Below are 21,633 nucleotides of genomic sequence, written 5' to 3'. Positions count from 1 at the left end.
ATTAAAAAAAATGACGATCATTCCACTTGGGACCTGTGGAAGGTACGTTAGCTTATTTGTTTCAGTTGTAAATATTTGTCATGTATTATAGTTTTTCTGACACGTTCTATTCCTGGAGGACCTCCTCACTACAGATCAATTGGAATGAAAGCAAACCTAATCTAATCTATTTGAATGGGAAAACATAATCGATTACTTAAAATTTACCAAGTCATGAATGGTCTTTCTAACCCTGATGTACAATATGTCATACTGTATAACTGCACCTGTGTGAGTCAAATGGTATTATGGAAAGTAATATGAGGATCAATGCTCAGACAGTAGGAGCTCACTAGGGTATTTATAAAGCAATTTCTACTCAAATTTAGCAGTATCTTGAAACATAACAAGACGGAGAGACTCCACTTGCTCAAATACCACTCCAAACATGAATATCAGTTTTTCTTTCTTTTTGTTACTTATTTATGAAAGCCCCATTTTTCTACTGTGCAAAGAATATCTCTTTTTGTACTTAAGGAACTATTTCCACTCCAAAATCATGTACAATTACTGAATTTTTAGAATGCAAACTTTTCACAAATTCAGATTTTCCACCTTTTGGCCATAATTTGTCTGTTTTCAAAAATTTATACTTTTACTACAAAGACATGTTAGTCAATGAAATATCTCAAATATATAATTTTGCACTGTAGAGATTCTTTACGGGGTCCATTAGGAAATGTGGGAGAATAGTGTGTGCCTAAAAAAACACTCAAAAAAATCTCCCATTAAAGCCACATACAAGATATAGAGAATAGTTAAATGAAATTGTCAAATGAGAATGTATAGTTTGGAATTCCCATATTTTATGTAGTCATTGTATTTCTAATTGCTCTGTATTTTAATCTTTTGTAAAAGCATACTTATGCCAGTGGCACAGTCTTGAGCAAATGACTAAAATGATTCTAACCATCCATGACACTAGACAAGAAATGAAATCTCATCTGGGGGCAAGTTACGTAAGTGATCTTAAAATCTGTCCCTCCCTAATAATAATAATAATAATAATAATAATAATAACAATAATGCATTATCTAACAGCAGAAGATACACGGGTAAAAAAAGAAATTAAAACACCTCGAAATTGAATGACATTGTTAAGACCACCATGCCACAACACTGATTGTATTTAAGGAGTAAAAACCTCCATATTATGTCTGAAATTCAGAATATGAATATGAATATGACAATAAAATTAAATCATTATTGGAATAATTAAAAAAAAATTGAAAAAATATCAATTATAAGAGATCTGTATTTAATTATTGAAGGAAGCAGGTAGATAAAAAGCGACTGCACACATTTAGAAACGTTGTGACCACTGTGTAACCCGACAGACATGATCCATCCCAATAAACGTTCCATTTTAACATCTGAATGGATTGCACAATCACACTGAGATTGCTATAAAGGAACAATTTCCCCACTCTCATCCCCCATCAATCATGGCTGATATAAGCAGGCATTTGGACTCTGGGGATCTATCAAAAAGTGTGTATGTGGAAGTCCTAACTCCAAAGAACTTACAAAAAGATTAAAATTTTCAGAATGGGGATCACAGACATACAGTGACCAAGGCCAGCATACTTAAATAGATAACAGATGAGGTGAAGCATTGGGATATTAGCTGTGCAAAAAAGAAGATACAGGGATAAAGATATAGTGGAATCAGAAGGCTTAGTAATGCTGAAAAGAAATCTAAAAATCGAAGTAGGGAAGAAAAGATGCAGATCCATGTGCTTTGGTATGGGTTCATAGCAGGAAAAAATAAAAAAATAAAAATACTAGGATGGCAAAACTGAAGAGTATGTCAGAAAAGATATTAACACTGATAATCTGAACAGGAAACAAAAAGTAATCAACAGTAAACAGACATGCACCAACTAATAATAAGCACAGGAAGGAGGCAACAGTGATGACCAATTTCTGGGAGGAACTAGATGATACACTGAAGAGCATATTACACAGACAACTGATGATACTCATAGGTGAATATAATGCACAGAGTTGAAAGGAGAACCAACTTAAAGAGAACAGAGGGAGAACACTCGGCTCACCAGAGGGGGAGGTGGCGGGAAGGGGGTAGGAGGTGTTGAGGGTGGGGGGCAAAGAGAGTAAGAAACACACATGGGCAATTCCCTGCACTAAATTCGAGAAAGACTAAATTGACCACAAAATAATTAGTGAGATAAATACAAAAGAGATCAGGAATACCAAGATCAGGAAGATGACAAGAATAGAATTAGGTCACAGCCTTGCATAATCTGAGTACTGCTGTAGTCTGAACAGGAATAGACTGCCACATATGAACAGAACCACCAAGACGGAGACATATTACGATAAAATCAAAACAAATACATGGAAGGAATTAAACAATGAATGAAGAGAGAGGAAGCTGAGCATGGGGAAGCAGGTTAACTCAGAGGAAAAGAAAAAAGAAACAAATTAGCACTGCAGGTGTGACAGGGACTGGGAGGAGGTAGTATAAAATGGCAAGGAAGATTACAGAAAAATGGAAGGTTTTCAGAGGAGTGAGGAAGTAAGCAAAAAGAACCATAAGATTCACCAGAAGACAGAGAAAGAAGCAGAAACTTTAAGACATGAAAGAAAACTTTAGGAAAATCAACAGAAGAGAACTTAAAGAGAAATTTAAAAACAGCCTAATGAGGTAGAGGGAAAGAAGAATATAAGAGAGACAAGAAATATGGGTTGGCATTAGTGCCAATGAGAAATTAAGATGAACTGGGACTAGGCCTCACACAGAAGAGAGGCGGTCACAACTTCCAATGAGTTTTGAGGTTGCACAGGCAATAACTAACCTACAAAATAAAAAGGCAACTGGAGAAGGGGGATAGCAGCACACATGGTAAAGCGAGGAGGCAACAAGCTGGTGGATAACATGATCAAGGTTATCTGTCAGATTTGGAGGGCGAAGAGGTTACCTTAAGTACTGACAAATGCAATCATAGTGCCGATACATAAGAAGCAGAAAAATACAGATGTGAACAACTTCATAAGAATGTCACTACTAGTGGTAGGCTACAAAGTGCTGCAAAAAATCCTTCTAAATAATGTTTATACAACAGTTGGAGATTACCAAGTAGGATTTAGGGAGAGAAGAGGATTTATACAATAGAACTTTTCCTGAAACGATTAATAGAACATAGTGTCTTAAAAAACAAAAAGACAATAGTAACCTCTGTGGACTTTATGAAAGCAAATGACTGCATCATCAGACAAACTCTTGAGAGGATGTTGAGAAACAAAGGACTGCATGACACTACAATAGAAATGACAACAGAAATTCTGACAGATACTAAGGCAAGGGTAAGTTTCAAAGAGACATTGCTGAAAGAGTTCAAAATCAAAACCATTGTCAACAAGGAAAGTGGATACTAACCAATTTTGTTCAACAGTAGTACTGAACAAAATGTTAAGGCAAAGGAGAGCAATAGATAATGATATAGAAATACCAAAGACACTTGTGGGGACCAAAAATGACAGCAGGGTTCAAGTAGACCACCTAGCTTTTGAGGACACAATAATGATAATTAAGAAAGATGGGAGTAGATGAAAAGAAACATCTCTACAATATAAGCAAGGTAGCCACAGTGTGGGACTGAGGATCACCTACAACAAGACAAAGACACTGACTATCAGCAAGGATTGGAACAAAAACCGGAACGCACTGTGCAAAAGCGGACCAATTTTAATTCCCAGGAGAATATTTAACAGCAACAATGATGAAACAACAGAGAGGATGAAGAAGATGGGGTCAACCTTCTGTAGGACTAGAGATGTATATAATATTTTTTTAAAAATGCATCTACAGATGCAAAGACCAGATATTGCAAGGCAATAATGAGGAATGTTGTGTATGCAGCTGAGATACTAAGACTAGAAAGATATGGTGCATAGCAACTAGACAGGGGAGAGAAATATACCGAGGAAAATGCTGGATCCTAAAAGAGGAAAACAACAGAGTCACCATTGGAGTAGACAAGACATGAGTATATTGAAAGGAGGGAGTGAGGGTAGGGGAGGGGGGAAGGGTGAGAGGGCAGAGAGGGAGGGAGGGAGGGAGGGAGGGATGAAGCGAAAAAAGCAATTTATGAAGGACCCATCTGTGCTGCTACAGAAGCCATAATGAAAGCTGAAGAAGGCAGCATTTTACCAGTTATTTCCTTGAAATAGTTTTGACTGGTGCAGTTTCTTGAGGACTAGCAATATTGCAAGTAAATGACCACATCAAAATTAGTCTGTCTTTTTACAAAGAAATTAAGAATTTAACTCACCCCCATGGAAATAAAATTATCATATTTCTAGCAAAGTTCTAAAACTCAATTCAGCTCATGCGTATATGCAGTATATTCAGTCACAGAAGTCATCATCATCATCAGTTATCTGCTATATTAGCAGGTCCTTTGCCTCTCCATTTTCTGTGATCGATTGCTTCCTTCTTAAGGCTGCTGTATGTTGTACTGTCCATCATGCCATCCAGTATCTCGAATCTCTTCCTTCCTCGCTTCCTTTTCCCTTCTACATAACCTTCTAAAACTGTTTTTATCAGTCCGTCATTCTTTCTTAATACATGCCCAATCAAATTTCTTTTTCTTCTCTTTATTACATCTAGTAACTGTCTTTTCTCTCCCACTCTTCTCAGTACCTCTTCATTTTTTACTCTGTCCATCCAACTTATTCTCTCCATCTTCCGCCATGTCCAGATCTCAAAAGCCTCCAGCCTTTCTCTGTCTTTTTTCCTCATAGTCCATTTTTCAGCGCCATATAGAAGAACACTCCATACAAGACATTTTATGAGCCTCTTTCTGAGTTCTCTGTCTAGACCACTGCAGAAGATTCTCCTTTTCTTATAAAACGTCTCTTTTGCCATTGCTATCCTTGTTTTAATTCCTGTGGTGCACTTCCAGTCGGTGTCTATCCTGCTTCCAAGATGCTTAAAATTTTGCACCTGTTCTAGTGTTTCTCCATTCAGCACAATTTTTATTTCCTTATTTCCTCCTATTGCCAATACTTTTGTTTTATTTGTGTTAATTTTCATTCCATATTTTTTTTCCGTTAGTTGCAACGGTGTCCACCAAATCCTGTAATTCTTTTTCCCCTGTGGCTAGAAGGACCATGTCATCAGCAAATCTCAAGCACCTTACTCTTCTTCCTCCAATTTCTACTCCTTTGTGATCTAATGAGCATTGGTCACTCATATTTTCCAAGTACAGGTTGAAAAGAGTAGGTGATAAACAGCATCCTTGTCTTACTCCTTTCCCTAGTCTGATCCAGTTTGTACTTTCTCCTCTCACTTTAACTGAAACTTTTTGATTAAGGTATAATGAGTTTATAAGTCTTCTGGTTTTCCAGTCCACTCTCTTTTCCCTCATAATAGTCACCAGCTTGTCCCAAACCACATTGTCAAATGCCTTTTCTAAATCGATGAAGCACATATATAGGTCTCTTCCTTTTTCAATAAACCTTTCTCCCAAGATTCGTAGGAGCCCTATTGGATCTCTGGTGCCCGTATTCCGTCTAAAGCCAAACTGCTCCTCGCCGAGATTCTCCTCTATTACTTTTTCAAGTCTTTTATTAATTATTCTTAACATCACTTTGGCTGCATGTGAAATGAGGCTGATTGTCCTGTGCTCGCTGCATTTCTTGGTTCCTTGTTTTTTCGGTAATGGAATGGAATGGAATAAGGAGATAATTCAGAGGCTTCCTTTACCAGGATACAGGTTGGCTGGCAGCTTTTCGAGGAGCTCTTTGCGGTGTGGGGGAGTAGCCATGTATGTGAAAAACGGCATCCCATTTGAGTCAGTTGATGTTTCAAAGTACTGCACTGAAAAGGTGTTTGAATGTTGTGCAGGTGTGGTTAAATTTAATGGAGCTAAACTTTTAACTGTTGTTATTTATAGATCCCCAGACTCCGATTTCACAACATTTTTGTTAAAGCTAGAGGAGGTTCTTGGTTCACTTTATAGGAAATACAAAAAGTTAGTTATATGTGGTGACTTCAATATTAATTGTATAAGTGATTGTGCAAGGAAGAGGATGCTGGTAGACCTCTTTAATTCATATAATCTTATGCAAACCGTATTCTTTCCAATGAGAGTGCAAGGGAACAGTAGAACAACCATAGACAACATTTTTGTTCATTCCTCATTACTAGAAGGGCATTCTGTTAGCAAAAAGGTGAATGGCCTTTCAGATCATGATGCACAAATTTTCAACTTTAAAAGATTTTTGTGCTGCAACACGTGTTAAATATAGTCATCAGCTGTTCAGGAAAGCTGATCCAGTTGCTGTAGAGACCTTTGTAAACCTTATAAAGGAACAAGAGTGGCAAGATGTTTATAGCGCTGATACAGTAGACGAAAAATATAATGCTTTTCTCAAGACTTCTCATGCTCTTTGAAAGTTGCTTTCCATTAGAACGTTTAAAACAGGGTACTAGCACAAACAGGCAGCCTGGGTGGCTGACTAGAGGGATAAGAATATCTTCTAGAACAAAGTGGCAATTATATCAAAACGTTAGAAACAGTCAAAATCTAAATGCAGCAGCCCATTACAAACAGTATTGTAAGGTGCTTAAAAACGTTATTAGGAAGGCAAAAAGTATGTGGTATGCAGATAGAATAGCTAAGTCTCAGGATAAAATTAAAACTATATGGTCAGTTGTAAAGGAAGTTGCTGGTCTGCAGAGACAGGTCGAGGATATAGAATCAGTGCATAGTGGGAATGTCCGTGTTACTGATTAAGTCGCATATATGTACAGTATTTAATAATCACTTTCTGAATATAGCAGGTGAACTAAATAGAAACCTAGTCCCAACAGGGAATCATATAGCGCTCTTAGAAAAAAGTGTTCTGAGACTGTTACCTGAAATGCTCCTCCATGATACTGACAAGAGGGAGATTGAGTTAATAATTAAATCACTAAAGACCAAGAACTCTCATGGATATGACGGGGTATCTAGCAGAATACTGAAGTATTGTTCTATGTATGTTAGCCCAGTTCTCAGCCATATCTGTAACTTTTCCTTTAGGAGTGGTCGGTTTCCTGACCGATTAAAGTACTCGGTAGTGAAGCCACTTTATAAAAAGGGAGACATTGATAATGTTGACAATTTTAGACCTATTTCTATGCTATCGGTGTTTGCTAAAGTTATCGAGAAGGTTGTATATACAAGGTTACTGGAGCATTTAAATTCACATAATTTGCTGTCAAATGTTCAGTTTGGTTTTAGAAATGGTTTAACAACTGAAAATGCTATATTCTCTTTTCTCTGTGAGGTTTTGGATGGATTAAATAAAAGGTTGCGAACGCTAGGTGTTTTCTTTGATTTAACGAAGGCTTTTGACTGTGTTGACCACAAAATATTACTGCAGAAGTTGGACCATTATGGAGTAAGGGGAGTAGCTTACAATTGGTTCGCCTCTTACTTTAAGAACAGAAAGCAGAGGGTAATTCTCCGCAATACTGAGAGTGGTAGTGATGTTCAGTACCAATGGGGCACTGTTAAGTGGGGCGTTCCCCAAGGGTCGGTGCTGGGGCCACTGCTGTTTCTTATTTATATAAATGATATGCCTTCTAGTATTACAGGTGATTCCAAAATATTTCTGTTTGCTGATGACACCAGCTTGATAGTGAAGGATCTTGTGTGTAATATTGAAACAGTAACAAATAATGTAGTTCATGAAATAAGTTCGTGGCTTGTGGAAAATAATTTGATGCTAAATCACAGTAAGACTCAGTTTTTACAGTTTCTAACTCACAATTCAACAAGAACCGATATTTTGATCAGACAGAATAGGCATATTATAAGCGAGACGGAACAGTTCAAGTTCCTAGGCGTTTCGGATAGATAGTAAGCTGTTGTGGAAAGCCCATGTCCAGGATCTTGTTCAGAAGCTAAATGCTGCTTTATTTACCATTAGAACAGTATCTGAAATAAGTGACACTTCAACATGAAAAGTAGTCTACTTCGCATATTTTCATATGCTTATGTCGTATGGTATTATTTTTTTGGGTAATTCTTCTGATTCAAAAAGGGTATTTTTGGCTCAAAAACGGGCTGTTCGAGCTATATGTGGTGTAAGTTCGAGAACCTCTTGTCGACCCCTATTCAAAAATCTGGGAATTCTGACATTGCCCTCACAGTATATATTTTCTTTAATGTCGTTTTTTGTTAGCAATATTAGCCTATTCCCAAGAGCTAGCAGCTTTCACTCAGTTAATACTAGGCAGAAATCAAATCTGCATGTAGAATGCACTTCCTTGACTCTTGTGCAGAAAGGAGTGCAGTATTCTGCTGCATCCATTTTCAATAAGCTACCACAAGAACTCAAAAATCTTAGCAGTAGCCCAAACTCTTTTAAGTCTAAACTGAAGAGTTTCCTCATGGCTCACTCCTTCTATTCTGTTGAGGAGCTCCTGGAAGAGCTAAAAAATTAAGCAAATTCCAGTGTTACATTGTTGATTTTCTTCATTTAAACTTACGACTTGTCACCTGAATATGTTTTTTTATATTTCATTTTATCTGTTTCTAATATCGTGTTATAATTTCATGTATTGACTCGTTCCATGACCATGGAGACTTCTCCTTAATTTGGTCCCACGGAACAATAAATACATAAATAAATAAATAAATAAATAATTACTGTTGTCAAAAAGTCCTCAGGCCATTCACCACTGTCATATTTTATTACATAACCTCAATATTTCTCTTATTCCATCGTGGTTCAAGCATTTTAGTATTTCTCCCGGTATTGTATCTGTACCTACTGCTTTGCCATTTTTCATTGCAGCAATGGCAGACTTTACTTCTTCCATTATGATGGTTGGTCCTTTCTCTTCATCACTTACACTGTTGTGTGATTCAAGTTCCAGAGTTTCTGGTTTGCTATTTGTGTCATATAGCTCTTTTATATATTCTTCCCATCTCTGGAGGACATCGCCATGATCTTTGTACACTACCTCTTCACCTTTACTCAAAATTTCCATAGTAGCACTTCCTGCTCTGTTTTGTTCCCATGTCATAGTCTTTACTCTGTTTTATAGTAAGTCGTATCTTCCCTTCCTGTCCAGTACTTCAATTTCATCACATTCCTCTTTTAGCCATTTTTTCCTAGTCTGCTCTGTTTCTCTTTGCAGTTCGTTATTTAACCTTCGGTATATCTTTCTTGCATCTTCAGTGTTCTTGTTTTTCAATTTTATTCTCTCCTCCATCTTGGGAATCATTTCTTGTGTGACCCATGGTTTTTTTGACCTTTTCCCTTTTACATATCCAATATTTTGCTGTCCTGCTATAATGATTCCTTCTTTCAGCATATTCCAGTACTCGTTGGCATTATCAGGTGCTTCTTTGTCTCGTAATGTGTTTAGAAAGTCCCGAGACAGCATTTCTGTAATTTGTTCTTTGTTGGACCTTATATTCTCTAAATCTCACTTCTTCACCATTGTCACCTTTTTCAGTTTTTTCATTCTTATTTCTATTTCTGCCATGAGTAAGTTGTGGTCACTATTAATATCTGCACCTGGTAATGTGTGCACCTTCTTGATTCCATTCCTGTATCTTTCTTCTACCAGTATAAAATCGATTTGGTTTCTGTATTTATCCCCTGGTGATTTCCAAGTCTAGAGCCTCCTCTTATGGTTCTTGAACCATGTGTTTGCCGCTATCAGCTGCCTTTCCCTGCAGAACTCAATTAACCATTCACCTCTGTCATTTCTCTTTCCAAGACCATGACTGCCTACTATGTTTCCCTCTTTCCCTTCTCCCACAATGGCGTTCCAGTCTCCCATTACTATTTTGCAGTATTTTTTATTTTCGTCCATTATTCTCTCTATTACATTGTACGTTTCCTCTACAATTTGTTCATCATGTTCTGAAGTTGGCATATACACCTGGACAATCAGTAAATCTTTTTGTGCTCCTTTCACAGAAGTAGCATCCCATAATTATCAAGATAGGTTGAAGTCTGCCACTATTAGGTCCTTTTATGATAAAAAAAGTAAGGCAGATATTATTATCAATGACTCCCAATGCTTACTATTCTTTTAATGTGCTGCAGAAGTCGCAACAGGAAAACACATTATTTCAGAACTTCAATACACATTTTCTTTTTAAGATTTTGTGCTTACGGAATAAAGGCAATTGTTTCAGGGTGCAAATACTAGGTGAAAATAATGAAAAGAAAATTAGCCACAGAAGCATTTAATGAGAGAGAGAGAGAGAGAGAGAGAGAGAGAGAGAGAGAAAGAAAATTAGCCACAGAAGCATTTAATGAGAGAGAGAGAGAGAGAGAGAGAGAGAAGCCATAGCTCCATTTTGACAGCTGTTACCTATTTCACATACAAAAGAAGCCCCATATAGATCGCACATTAGTGGATGCCATATTTGCAGTGACAAGTAATCCCTCTCTCAGCATGGTGAAGATTTTACTAAGGCTTTTGCAGCCAAATTACTGTCTTAACATTGTCCAGAGACAAATCTGCCATGCCCTCTCTCCACAAATATGTAATACTCCTTCATACCTGCCAACTTGTCATGAAGGAGCAGACATTTCATCACCCCTTACCAGGTCTGAAAAAACAAAATAATGTTTTTCACATAGGCTTCCCCAAAGGCCTGCAATCCTGGAATCATGAGCTGAGGAATATACTCCTTACAATTCTTTATTTTAATTTGCACAAGGGAAAGATTAACTATTATGATACCAACAAATGTTACTTTCTTAAGAGCAGAGGAATGTGTCCAACAGAGAGAAATACAGACAAATAAAATTATGACATACAGTTCACAAAAAGGTGAATCTAGATCCCTCAAACCATAATGTATCAGTAGCATGTGGAAGCAATCAAATGATATTAGTCTGTACCTTTCACAAACACCATCAGGATCTTTTCTAAGCAGTTCTAATAGTTGAGGATCATTGAGTCGTTTTATCTGTTCAGTCACTGTGATCTCTTCTGTGTTGAGCAAGAGAGCACAAGCATGTATAGCAGCAATCTGACTTACAGAAATTCCATGTTTCGATCCTAAAGTAACTGCAAGCTGGAAACGCTTGGTATCTACAGTCCTGCAAAACAAAAATTAAAACTAGTTTATATGCACTGAACCAAGACAGATCTTAATACTCAAACTGACCTCTAATCACAAATAAAGTTATTCAAGTGCAGGAAGAACAGGCCAATTCAATTAGCAATTCATTTTAACATGACATGATAAATTAGCAAGAAATAGCATTTTGGTGACACCAGTATTACAATGAAACAGTTGCAAGAAACTGATTTGAAAAGCTAACGTTAACGGGTAGGTCTAACAGTAAATGGCTCAAATGGCTCTAAGCACTATGGGACTTAACATCTGAGGTCATCAGTCCCCCAGACTTAGGACTATGTAAACCTAACTAACCTATGGACATCACACACATCCATGCCCAAGGCACAATTTGAACCTGTGACTGTAGCAGCCACGTGGTTCCGGACTGAAGTGCCTAGAATCGCTCGGCCACAGTGGATGACATCTAACAGTAAAACAAAGAAGTGGTGACCGATAAACAACACATTTTTTTTTAAATAACTGAATTTGTTAAGTTATAAATGAATAGTTTTTTCTCCAACTGGTTTGATGTGGTCTACCATGAATTGCTCTCCTATGCCAACCTTCGCATTTCAGAGTAGCACTTGCAACCTACATCCTCAATTATTTGCTGGATGTACTCCAGTCTCTGTCTTACTCTTCAGTTTTCACCCTCTACAGCTCTGTCTACTAGAGATGTTATTTCCTGATGACTTAATAGACGGTCTATAATCCTGTTCCTCCTCCTTGTCAGTGTTTTCCATATATTCTTTTCCTCGCCACTTCTGTGGAGAACCTTCTCATTCCTTACCTTATCAGTCCGCTCAATTTTCAACGTTCTTTTATAGCACCACGTCTCAAATGCTTCTATGTGCCTCATTTCCGGTCTTCTCACAGTCCATGTCTCACTATCACGCAATGCTATGCTCCAATGAATACTTAGCTGAAATATTTTCAGTAATTCAGAGTTGAAACTAAAAGACCACTAAAAACCACTGAAATGAAATTATAACGATATACAAAATGAGAAGATGACCAATACAGTATGATTAGCACAAGCCAAAATGTAAGTGAATACACTGGCATACATGTTCACTCATTATGCCAATATAAAGCATAATACAAATAAAAATTATAGTGTCATTTGGCTCCATTTATACAGAACCGAATTTTAAATCTTTTGGGTGATGAGGCCACAGCCTTATAATTTTCTGCTTCTTCACCCAACACAACATTTTGACTACATTGCTGGGATCTTTATCAAGAGTCTTTCAGTGTCCCTGAGTGCTGGGATATTTTTGATAACTAATGTAACATTCGCTTATAAAATGATATTTTTCCACAGTTTTCTGAAAAAAGTGGAGTTATTGGATAAAATTCTTCAGACAACAATTTGTGGGCCACCATTGGATAGATAACTCATTGCTGGTAATGAAAGTAAATGTGATTGTTACCACCGTATTATTGTTGCCAAGGTGGCTTCCTAATAGTTCTTACCTTAATACTCAGTGAAAGTGTTCAGTGTTGTTGTAAGGTCTTCTTTGCTGGAGTTGGTAAAGCAGTATTATCTACATATATGAAGCTTTCATCCAGGTCACCTGCTTTATGGTTTTTGCATTTTTGAATTGTTTCTTCTAGTTCTTCTTCACCAAATTTTCAAGAGGATTGATTAGTTTCCAGCTCAGCTTGTCTCTGTATCTTAGATCCAGCTCTAGGTTCACTCATATTTCCATTTTTCAGAAGCTAATGAGCAATATCATTTTGATATGTGTTTGTGTGAGTTATCTGACAAGTAGGTTGTTCAGCCGACTTTCTAACACTTAGCCAGAGAGTTGGTGTGTTCCAAGACAGCATCCAAAGTTTACTCACTGAATTGCTTTTCATCAAAAGTGTTTTGTATATTCACTCAAAAGTTTGGTGTTGTCTCTATTAAGGCCAAGAATATACTTGGCATAGCAGCCATGTGGAATTTATTTGTTAGATGATTCCTGCACAGCAACCACAAAGTCATCACTTGATTCAGGTAGTGGATTTATCTTGGACACAAGACTATCTAGTGTCTCAGCATGTGTGCTCCAGTTTGCCTTCGTGAGGTTATAGTGTCTTCCGAATGATGTCAGTTTAGATTGTACAGTGGGAAAAGTTTGACATATTGATCAATAGGTCAATGCTGAGTGTTTGGGACTGGAGACCTGAAGCTTTTCATGTGTTGGCAGGAAATTGCCTCATTGATGTATTAAGGTTAAAGTCTCATTTCCAACATCATCTGTTAAATGATAGTGACAATTTGGTGACATGTATTAATCACAAATTAGTAGACTCAGCCAATCCTATCATTGCTTCAACATTTTCATCATCATAATATTCATAATTGTGATAAGTTGCATGCAGTAGTCACCTTTCCTAAAGAAGACTTTTGCTGATGTGGGCTGTGACAGTTTATGTGTGGACTCTTCATACTTCTAAGTGGAGGTTATTCCATTTCTTTTATAGTTGTTTATATTGTCTGCATGTCATGACAAGACAGTCTATACCTTGATGAGGCGAGAAAAGAATCTGTAAGCCTATTGCTACGAAGATGGAACAATAGTTGTCTGATTCTTTGTACCACACTATAAAATGTGATTCGATGAACAGAGTTGTAAGAAAACTGAAGAATCTTCTATTAGACAAAAGAATGGGTAGCTCTCATGCAAAGACTCTGGCCTCCTGAATACAAGTCACACTCAGAATAGGCAGCTACCAAAGATAAACAAAGAAGGATGCCCACTGAGATCTACTGTGGAAATGATAAAAATCTCCAACATAATTTTTAGTGGGTCATTTATCAGAGATAATGAAACATCAAGTCAGAAAAGCCAACACTTCTGTGAATGATCATGACTGGTTTAGTGAAAATAACATTAAAACTCAAAGCCTCATAGATGGAAACAAGCAAGCTCACATTGTCCATGCAGAACAATTCCAACTCAGCCCTCAAGAAACCACAACTCCTAGCAACCAAAGCTGAACTTCAAAGAAGAAAACAGGGATCAAGCAATAACCAAAATGGGATTCAAACAATAATCAAAATGGGAATTAAGAAATAATAAAAAAAAAAGAACTAGGCAATAATCAAAACTGGAACTAGGTTACAATCAAAATAAGAACTACACAATACTCAAACAGGAACTAAGCAATAATCAATAATCAAGGGTGTATTATTGTCCCTAACTGATATTCAATATTTTTTGGAAATTTACTGCACTTTGTTAAAGGTACAACTACCATCGGAAGCTGAAAGTGTGTGCGGGATGAATGGTGGAAGTTTCATTATTAGTAGAGTAAGAGCTATGACCAAGGCAATGACAATCATTATCATTAGACAGATGATCATGTTGTTATAATTAACTCAGAGGGTGACCTTCAATCAATTTTGAATGTATTCAAAGGAGTATAAATGAGCATTGGTTTAGATGTTAACACCAGGAATACTCAAATTTTCCATCAACTTCAATAAATACCAACTATACGTATTCAGCCATAACAGTTAATGGTAAAATGCTGCACAAAAGTTGAGCACTTTCCATATGTCAGCAGTCATCTCTCAACTAACACAAATGTTGATGCTGAAATTCAGTATTGCATAAGATGAGCTAGTGCATTGTCCATTTGCAGGACAGGCTCTTTGACAACCATAACTTCGACACTCTATGGTTTTTGTCTATCATTCTGAGTCCCACTTATGGGTGCGAGGTTGGATTACTGACAGAAAATATCATCAGTGTTGTCTCAGGAGACTCCTGAAAATGAAATGGCAAGACCAATGTACCAGTATCAGTAGCCTGAAGGAGACACACACTAACAGCATAGAGGCCAACATCATCAAACAGAAGCTTTGATGGGCTGGTTGTATTACTGCATGCCTGACAGATGTCTACTAAAACAAATAATGTATTCCCAACTCAAACACACACAAAGAAGAAAAAAGGAGGATACCATAATTGAAATTGAATGAAGGTGTTCTGAAGTAATATCTTAAAAAGTGCCTGACTGATACTGGCAACAGGGAAACCACTGCCACCGTGTATCGGGCATGGCACTGAACTGTTTATGATGGCTCACAATACTTTGGAGACACTGCGAAGACTAAGATGTGACAAGTGGAACCAAAGGAAAGAGTTAGAAAATCTCACAAAAACAATTTGCAGCAAATGATGGTTGTCATGGGCAGGACATATCCTCACTGTAGCAGAAAATGTGGTTCTGGGACTGTTCTCCTCAGCCACTTGTGGAATCATGGAAGACAATAATCCTTTTGGAAGGAGCAAAAAAGTGTGCCAATGCTTAAGATTAGCAGGCCATTTTTGGGAGTCTGACACATGCAGTACTCATCTCCACACCTGTATAAGCACTGCATTTTCTCGTGCCACCATGTCAGGGGTTATTGCAACTTTCATTCCATTTCAAAAAAATAAATGAAAAATGTACAAAGAGAGCCTTGACTCAATGAAAAGCGTGACCACCAGCCAAATACCATGGGCAACAACAAGAACAAGAACAAGAACAACAACAACAACAACAACAACTGATGAGCAGCCATACTGTTTCAAAGCAGCACCTCATTATGGGTCTCAAAGGCCATCTCTCCATATGTGTACTTCACAAAGCATAGGCATAGAAATTAACTTAGGTGCAGGAAAACCGTCACTGAGTGCTCTGAGGACAGAAAAATGTCACTTAGATTTACAAGTTGCATCAGTGAAGGATAAAAGAACTTAACATCTCATTATTTTTGTCTATCTGTTTAGCTACAACATCCCAATGATAATCTGTATCATCGGCCAATCATGCATCACCTTACTGTTCACAAATTGTGTCAAATTGCCACCAAGGATACTCTACAGACATGAGAGTGCTTGTCTGGATCTCCAGGTTACCTGAACTCAACATTATGTAGCATATCTGGAATTTCACAAAAAAAGATTTATGTACATTTAATCGAGCACTGTGTGCAGGAGTTAAGCAGTTATGACTCAAATGCTGCAATGCTTTTGGTTAAGGCATGCAACACCTATCAAGGCAAAAGTGGTTTCTCCACACTTCTAGGCAGGTGCTTTAACTCTGTTAGATTTCTACGCGCAATAATATACACACAGCATGGCAGACTGTGTACTGATTTATAATGTGACTCATCTGTAACATAATTCTTCCTTTTCAAGAAAAGCCCTCTTCCATCAGGGGAGAAATCTGATGACACCAGTCTTGCAATTTGCAACTCCAGGAATTTTGTACATCCTTTGGTGAATTGTTAATGTTTATTAATAAATATCCGAGGTAAAGCCTGAAGATAAATCTAATCTGTGCTTCTTATTTGATACACTTCCAAGTGACATTTTACCCAATAGAACACAAAATATTTCAGTTTCTCTTTGAGAAAAAAAATGGAATAACCTCCACTTAGAAGTATGAAGAGTCCACACATAAACTGTCACAGCCCACATCAGCAAAAGTCTTCTTTAGGAAAGGTGACTACTGCATGCAACTTATCACAATTATGAATATTATGATGATGAAAATGTTGAAGCAATGATATGATTGGTCGAGTCTACTAATTTGTGATTAATACATGTCACCAAATTGTCACTATCATTTAACAGATGATGTTGGAAATGAGACTTTAACCTTAATACATCAATCTGGCAATTTCCTGCCAACACATGAAAAGCTTCAGGTCTCCAGTCCCAAACACTCAGCATTGACCTATTGATCAATATGTCAAACTTTTCCCACTGTACAATCTAAACTGACATCATTCGGAAGACACTATAACCTCACAAAGGCAAACTGGAGCACACATGCTGAGACACTAGATAGTCTTGTGTCCAAGATAAATCCACTACCTGAATCAAGTGATGACTTTGTGGTTGCTGTGCAGGAATCATCTTACAAATAAATTCCACATGGCTGCTATGCCAATTATATTCTTGGCCTTAATAGAGACAACACCAAACTTTTAAGTGAATATACAAAACACTTTTGATGAAAAGCAATTCAGTGAGTAAACTTTGGATGCTGTCTTGGAACACACCAACTCTCTGGCTAAGTGTTAGAAAGTCAGCTGAGCAACCTACTTGTCAGATAACTCACACAAACACATATCAAAATGATATTGCTCATTAGCTTCTGAAAAATGGAAATATGAGTGAACCTAGAGCTGGATCTAAGATACAGAGACAAGCTGAGCTGGAAACTAATCAATCCTCTTGAAAATTTGGTGAAGAAGAACTAGAAGAAACAATTCAAAAATGCAAAAACCATAAAGCAGGTGGCCTGGATGAAAGCTTCATATATGTAGATAATACTGCTTTACCAACTCCAGCAAAGAAGACCTTACAACAACACTGAACACTTTCACTGAGTATTAAGGTAAGAACCATCTGAAACCAAATCCTCAAAACACACAGATCTGTGCCTTACACCTCCCAAATAGACAGGCAAATACATAACTAAAGCTTAACTGAGAGGGCACTGAATTGGAACACTGTGTAACACCTGAGTACCTTGGTGTCTCTTTAGACAGACCTTTAACATAGCAAAAACACTGTCACGACACCAAGCCATAAGTGTCAGCCCAAAATAGCACCATTTGGAAAATCACTGGCAGTAACTGGAGAGCCCAAGAGCAACTTATCATCACAAAATCCACATCTACATCTACACCTACATATATACTCTGCTAGCCACCAAGCAGTGTGTGGTGGAGGACACAATTTGCGCCAAAGTCATATTCCCCCCCATCTCTCCGTTCCATTCGAGGATTGCACGAGGGAAAAATGACTGTCTGAACGCCTCAGTACGAGCTCTAATTTCCCTTATCTTTGAATGGTGATCATCGCGTGATTTGAAAGTTGGTGGTAATAATATATACTCTACATCCTTGGTAAAGATCGGACTTTGGAATTTAGTGAGCAGCCCCTTCCGTTTAGTGCGCCATCTATCGACAAGTGTGTCCCACTTCAAACTTTCTATGAGATTTTTAACGCTCTTGCGATGGCTAAATGTACCAGTCACGAATCTTGCCGCTCTTCTTCAGACCTTCTCAATCTCTTGAATCAGACCCTACTGGTAAGGGTCCCATACAGACGAACAATACTCTAAGACTGGGCGAACTAACGTATTGTAAGCTATTTCCTTTGTTGAAGGACTGCATCGCTTCAGGATTCTACCAATAAACTGCAATCTAGAGTTCGCCTTACCCTTTACTTGTGAAATCTGATCATTCCATTTGAGATCATTTCGAATATTCACAGCCAGATACTTGATGGATGTTACCGCTTCCAAAGGCTGGGCATTTATTTTGTACTCTTACAGTAATGAGGATTTTCGCCTTGTTATACACAGTAGGTTACACTTACTCAATACTGGGAGATAACTGCCAGTCATTACACCACGCATTTATTTTCTGCAAATCCTCATTGATTTGTTCATAACTTTTGTGTGATACTACTTTCCTGCTGTAGACTACAGCATCATCGGCAAACACACTAATGCTGCTGTCAATACCATCAATCAGATCATTTATGCAAATCATAAAAAGTAGCAGACCTATTACGCTGCCCTGGGGCACACCTGAAGTTATACTTGTATCTGTTGAAGCCACCCCGTTCAGGACGACATTCTTTGTTTTTCTGCAGGGGAGTATGGGTACCCTGTATGTTGCAGCTCTGTCCATGCAAAGCAAGTGGATGTTGCACTGAAAGAAACTGTAAGACTGACCACAGATGTGTGAAACTGACACTTAAAGTCAAGGTCTATTACATGACAGGCATTGCATCACCAGATATACTTTGTGAAGTAGCTGCACACATTCAAAGGAAAAAGGCTGAACTTAATCATTTACACCCTCTCCATGGCCATCAACCACTGAGGTCTAGGTTGAAATCCTGTAGATGTTTCCTCAGTTCAGCATCAGTACTAACTATGTCTCCACACATTGCCAGAGAACAACTGTGGGCAGTTAGACATTATGATCTTCAAAAGTGGATGAAACCTGCTGAGTGACTACCATCTGGAGGTACTTGAAATTGGTCTACCTGGAGATCATTGAATGGGTTTAGATCAGACAATTATAAATCCATGACAACCTTGTCAAATGAGGATTTGCCTAAGTACCGACCATTTGTGAATGTGGAGGAGAACAGACTATGGCTCACCTCTATCATTGTCCATGTTGCCGAGACATGCAGTGGTGATGAGCTGATGAAGGCTGAAGGCAGTGCTGTTGGTGTTGCCCAGTTCTGGGTGAAGATCATTGAATTTATGTAAACTAAGTAAATTGTAGTTTTAGTAGTATCCCATGATACTGTACAGTTACGTGATGCAGAGTTTTGTATGACTTGATTTGAGTAAATAAATAAATCACAAATATTAATGAAATTAGTAACCAGTTCTATGTCAGTAAGAAAGGAGAAAATCAGAGAATCACTCATCCCACTGTGCAGTAAAATTTCTCACAAATCAAAAACGAAGGCAGAGCAACAATGTATGCAATATCATGCATACATCTGCCAACAAAATTTGTTGTCACAATCAAAAGATTTGTGAAAAATTAAGAAGTCCTGAAGTCACAGACCCACATGAACAGCCTTCTACTCACGTACTGCACACTGCACATAATCATCATCACAGTACCGCATACGAAGGACATATTTGTTTACACAACAGTTTCAACACCCTTTTGACCACCACTAGCAACAATGAAGTAGGCATGAAGATAGCACACACATTATTAGATGCTGTCTGTCTAGTATTAAATGCAACTTGTACCTCCCGTCAAAACCAGTCCAGAGGTGTTGTCAGTACTGAAAGCCAGACCAGATGCCATTCCATTATGTCCCACTTCTATGCATGCTCAGTAGAGGGAAGCTCTAGTGTTGTGGTGGCCATGTACAATGGGCAACATAAGAAGCATATGTGCAGGTTTTATCCTATGGAAAGACCAAAATTTTCTGACAAAATAACGATAGTGACATAACTATTTGCATGATATTCTTGATGTATCCTGCACTGTTCAATGTTCATATGTATACTTACAATAGACTATGATGCCTACTATGATTCTGTGTTTTGCTGCCTAATCACTCCAACTGCTGCTCTGCTTGTTGATGCCACAAACAATTAAAAATCATCATTAATGCCAAAGCATAATCTGCTCTCATCATCAACCACAATTTTGTGCTATTCATTTCTTAGGTGCATCTTCACTACACCAACAGAGGATAGCTGAACACTGTTGAGATGCAAATGAACTCTGATAAGAAGCATCTTTGCTTGAATCATCATCTAGCAGATATTGTGGGTGCAACATTGGTCCTAATTTGCACTGCACACACTGTGCAACCAGTAATTGCTGCTTATCTGATGTGACAGTCCATCCATGAATCTACAGACCACTGCCATCCAGAGCTAGAATGATTAGCTTGTTTTATCACCTGCACTGTAACTGACACATATATGACATCTCACATTAAGTGTGGGGAAATTCTTCTTAACAACTATCTAGCATCCTGTAGGCCTGCAATAAAACTTCACAGAAATTTAATCAGTTATATGAATCATGCCAGTAACACTACTTTGACATTTTCATAATTTTTAATAACCTATTTTGATGCTTAGAAACAACAGACCACTATTTTGAAAAGTCAAATATAACTGTTATGGACTCAAGTGTTTTCATACTGAGTGGTTCCAACTTTATCCACAGCAAGGCTCTTAAAATCATGCACTTAATGCACACCATCAGTGTAGCAAACAAATATGGTGATTCTACATCGCATATACATTTATATTTATTATATTTAATTTTTCACCAGTATATTATAAAATGTAACTATTCACATTTCATGTGGAATCAGAACAAACTTGGCCCTTGATGAAAAAAATTAATGAAATATCTTAGAATTTGAAAATTACTTTTAATAAGAACAAGATTCAACTAGAATTCCCAAGCAACATACAGAACAGCAGTATCAGTTTTCTTTTTGATGTATGGTAATTAAATTAAGTAAAGCTTACATGGGTAAACCAAGAATGGAGTCCTGTTGATACTGTTTGTCCACTGCAAATCTCTTCAAGTCAATTCCACATCCAAATTCATTCAGCCGTTGACCCTGCAGGAAATCTGACATTGTTTTCTGGGACTGGATCAGATATTCAGTCCACACTCCCTGTGCCTTGGAATTCTCAACCAAGGATACCATGTGGCTGATGAGCTACAGTAGACGAAGAGAACACAACACATTTGATTTGATTTACTACAAGTAAAACACATGGACACACTAACATGTCCACTGAAGTAATACTGCTTACATAATGCAAAAGCACTATTTGAACACTTGAAATTTACTTTTTTCTTTTCTTTTATACATTTCCAAAAAACTGGACAGCAAAATGACAATACAACAGTAATGAAACCCTCTTTACAAAGGGCCTCCTGGGAAAACAGCAATGAAGGAGGTCACTA

General features: G+C 37.6%; 1 protein-coding gene across 2 annotated transcripts in view; it reads right to left on the bottom strand.

Moving 5' to 3' along the window:
* LOC126483846 (NBAS subunit of NRZ tethering complex-like) overlaps positions 1 to 21,633 on the bottom strand; it is a 405,587-nt gene that overhangs the window by 122,107 nt on the left and 261,847 nt on the right. For both annotated transcript variants that reach the window (XM_050107060.1, XM_050107061.1), the window contains exons 30-31: positions 21,186 to 21,382; positions 10,927 to 11,127 (exon numbers count right to left, since the gene is read on the bottom strand). In XM_050107060.1, coding sequence (XP_049963017.1) covers positions 10,927 to 11,127; positions 21,186 to 21,382 — 398 coding nt within the window. The remainder of the gene's footprint in view (positions 1 to 10,926; positions 11,128 to 21,185; positions 21,383 to 21,633) is intronic.

Source organism: Schistocerca serialis, chromosome 6 (assembly GCF_023864345.2).
Source record: "Schistocerca serialis cubense isolate TAMUIC-IGC-003099 chromosome 6, iqSchSeri2.2, whole genome shotgun sequence".
In the NCBI taxonomy this organism is placed as follows: domain Eukaryota; kingdom Metazoa; phylum Arthropoda; class Insecta; order Orthoptera; family Acrididae; genus Schistocerca; species Schistocerca serialis.
Note: the sequence above shows the minus strand (reverse complement) of the source record. Positions and strands in the feature narration are given on the sequence as shown.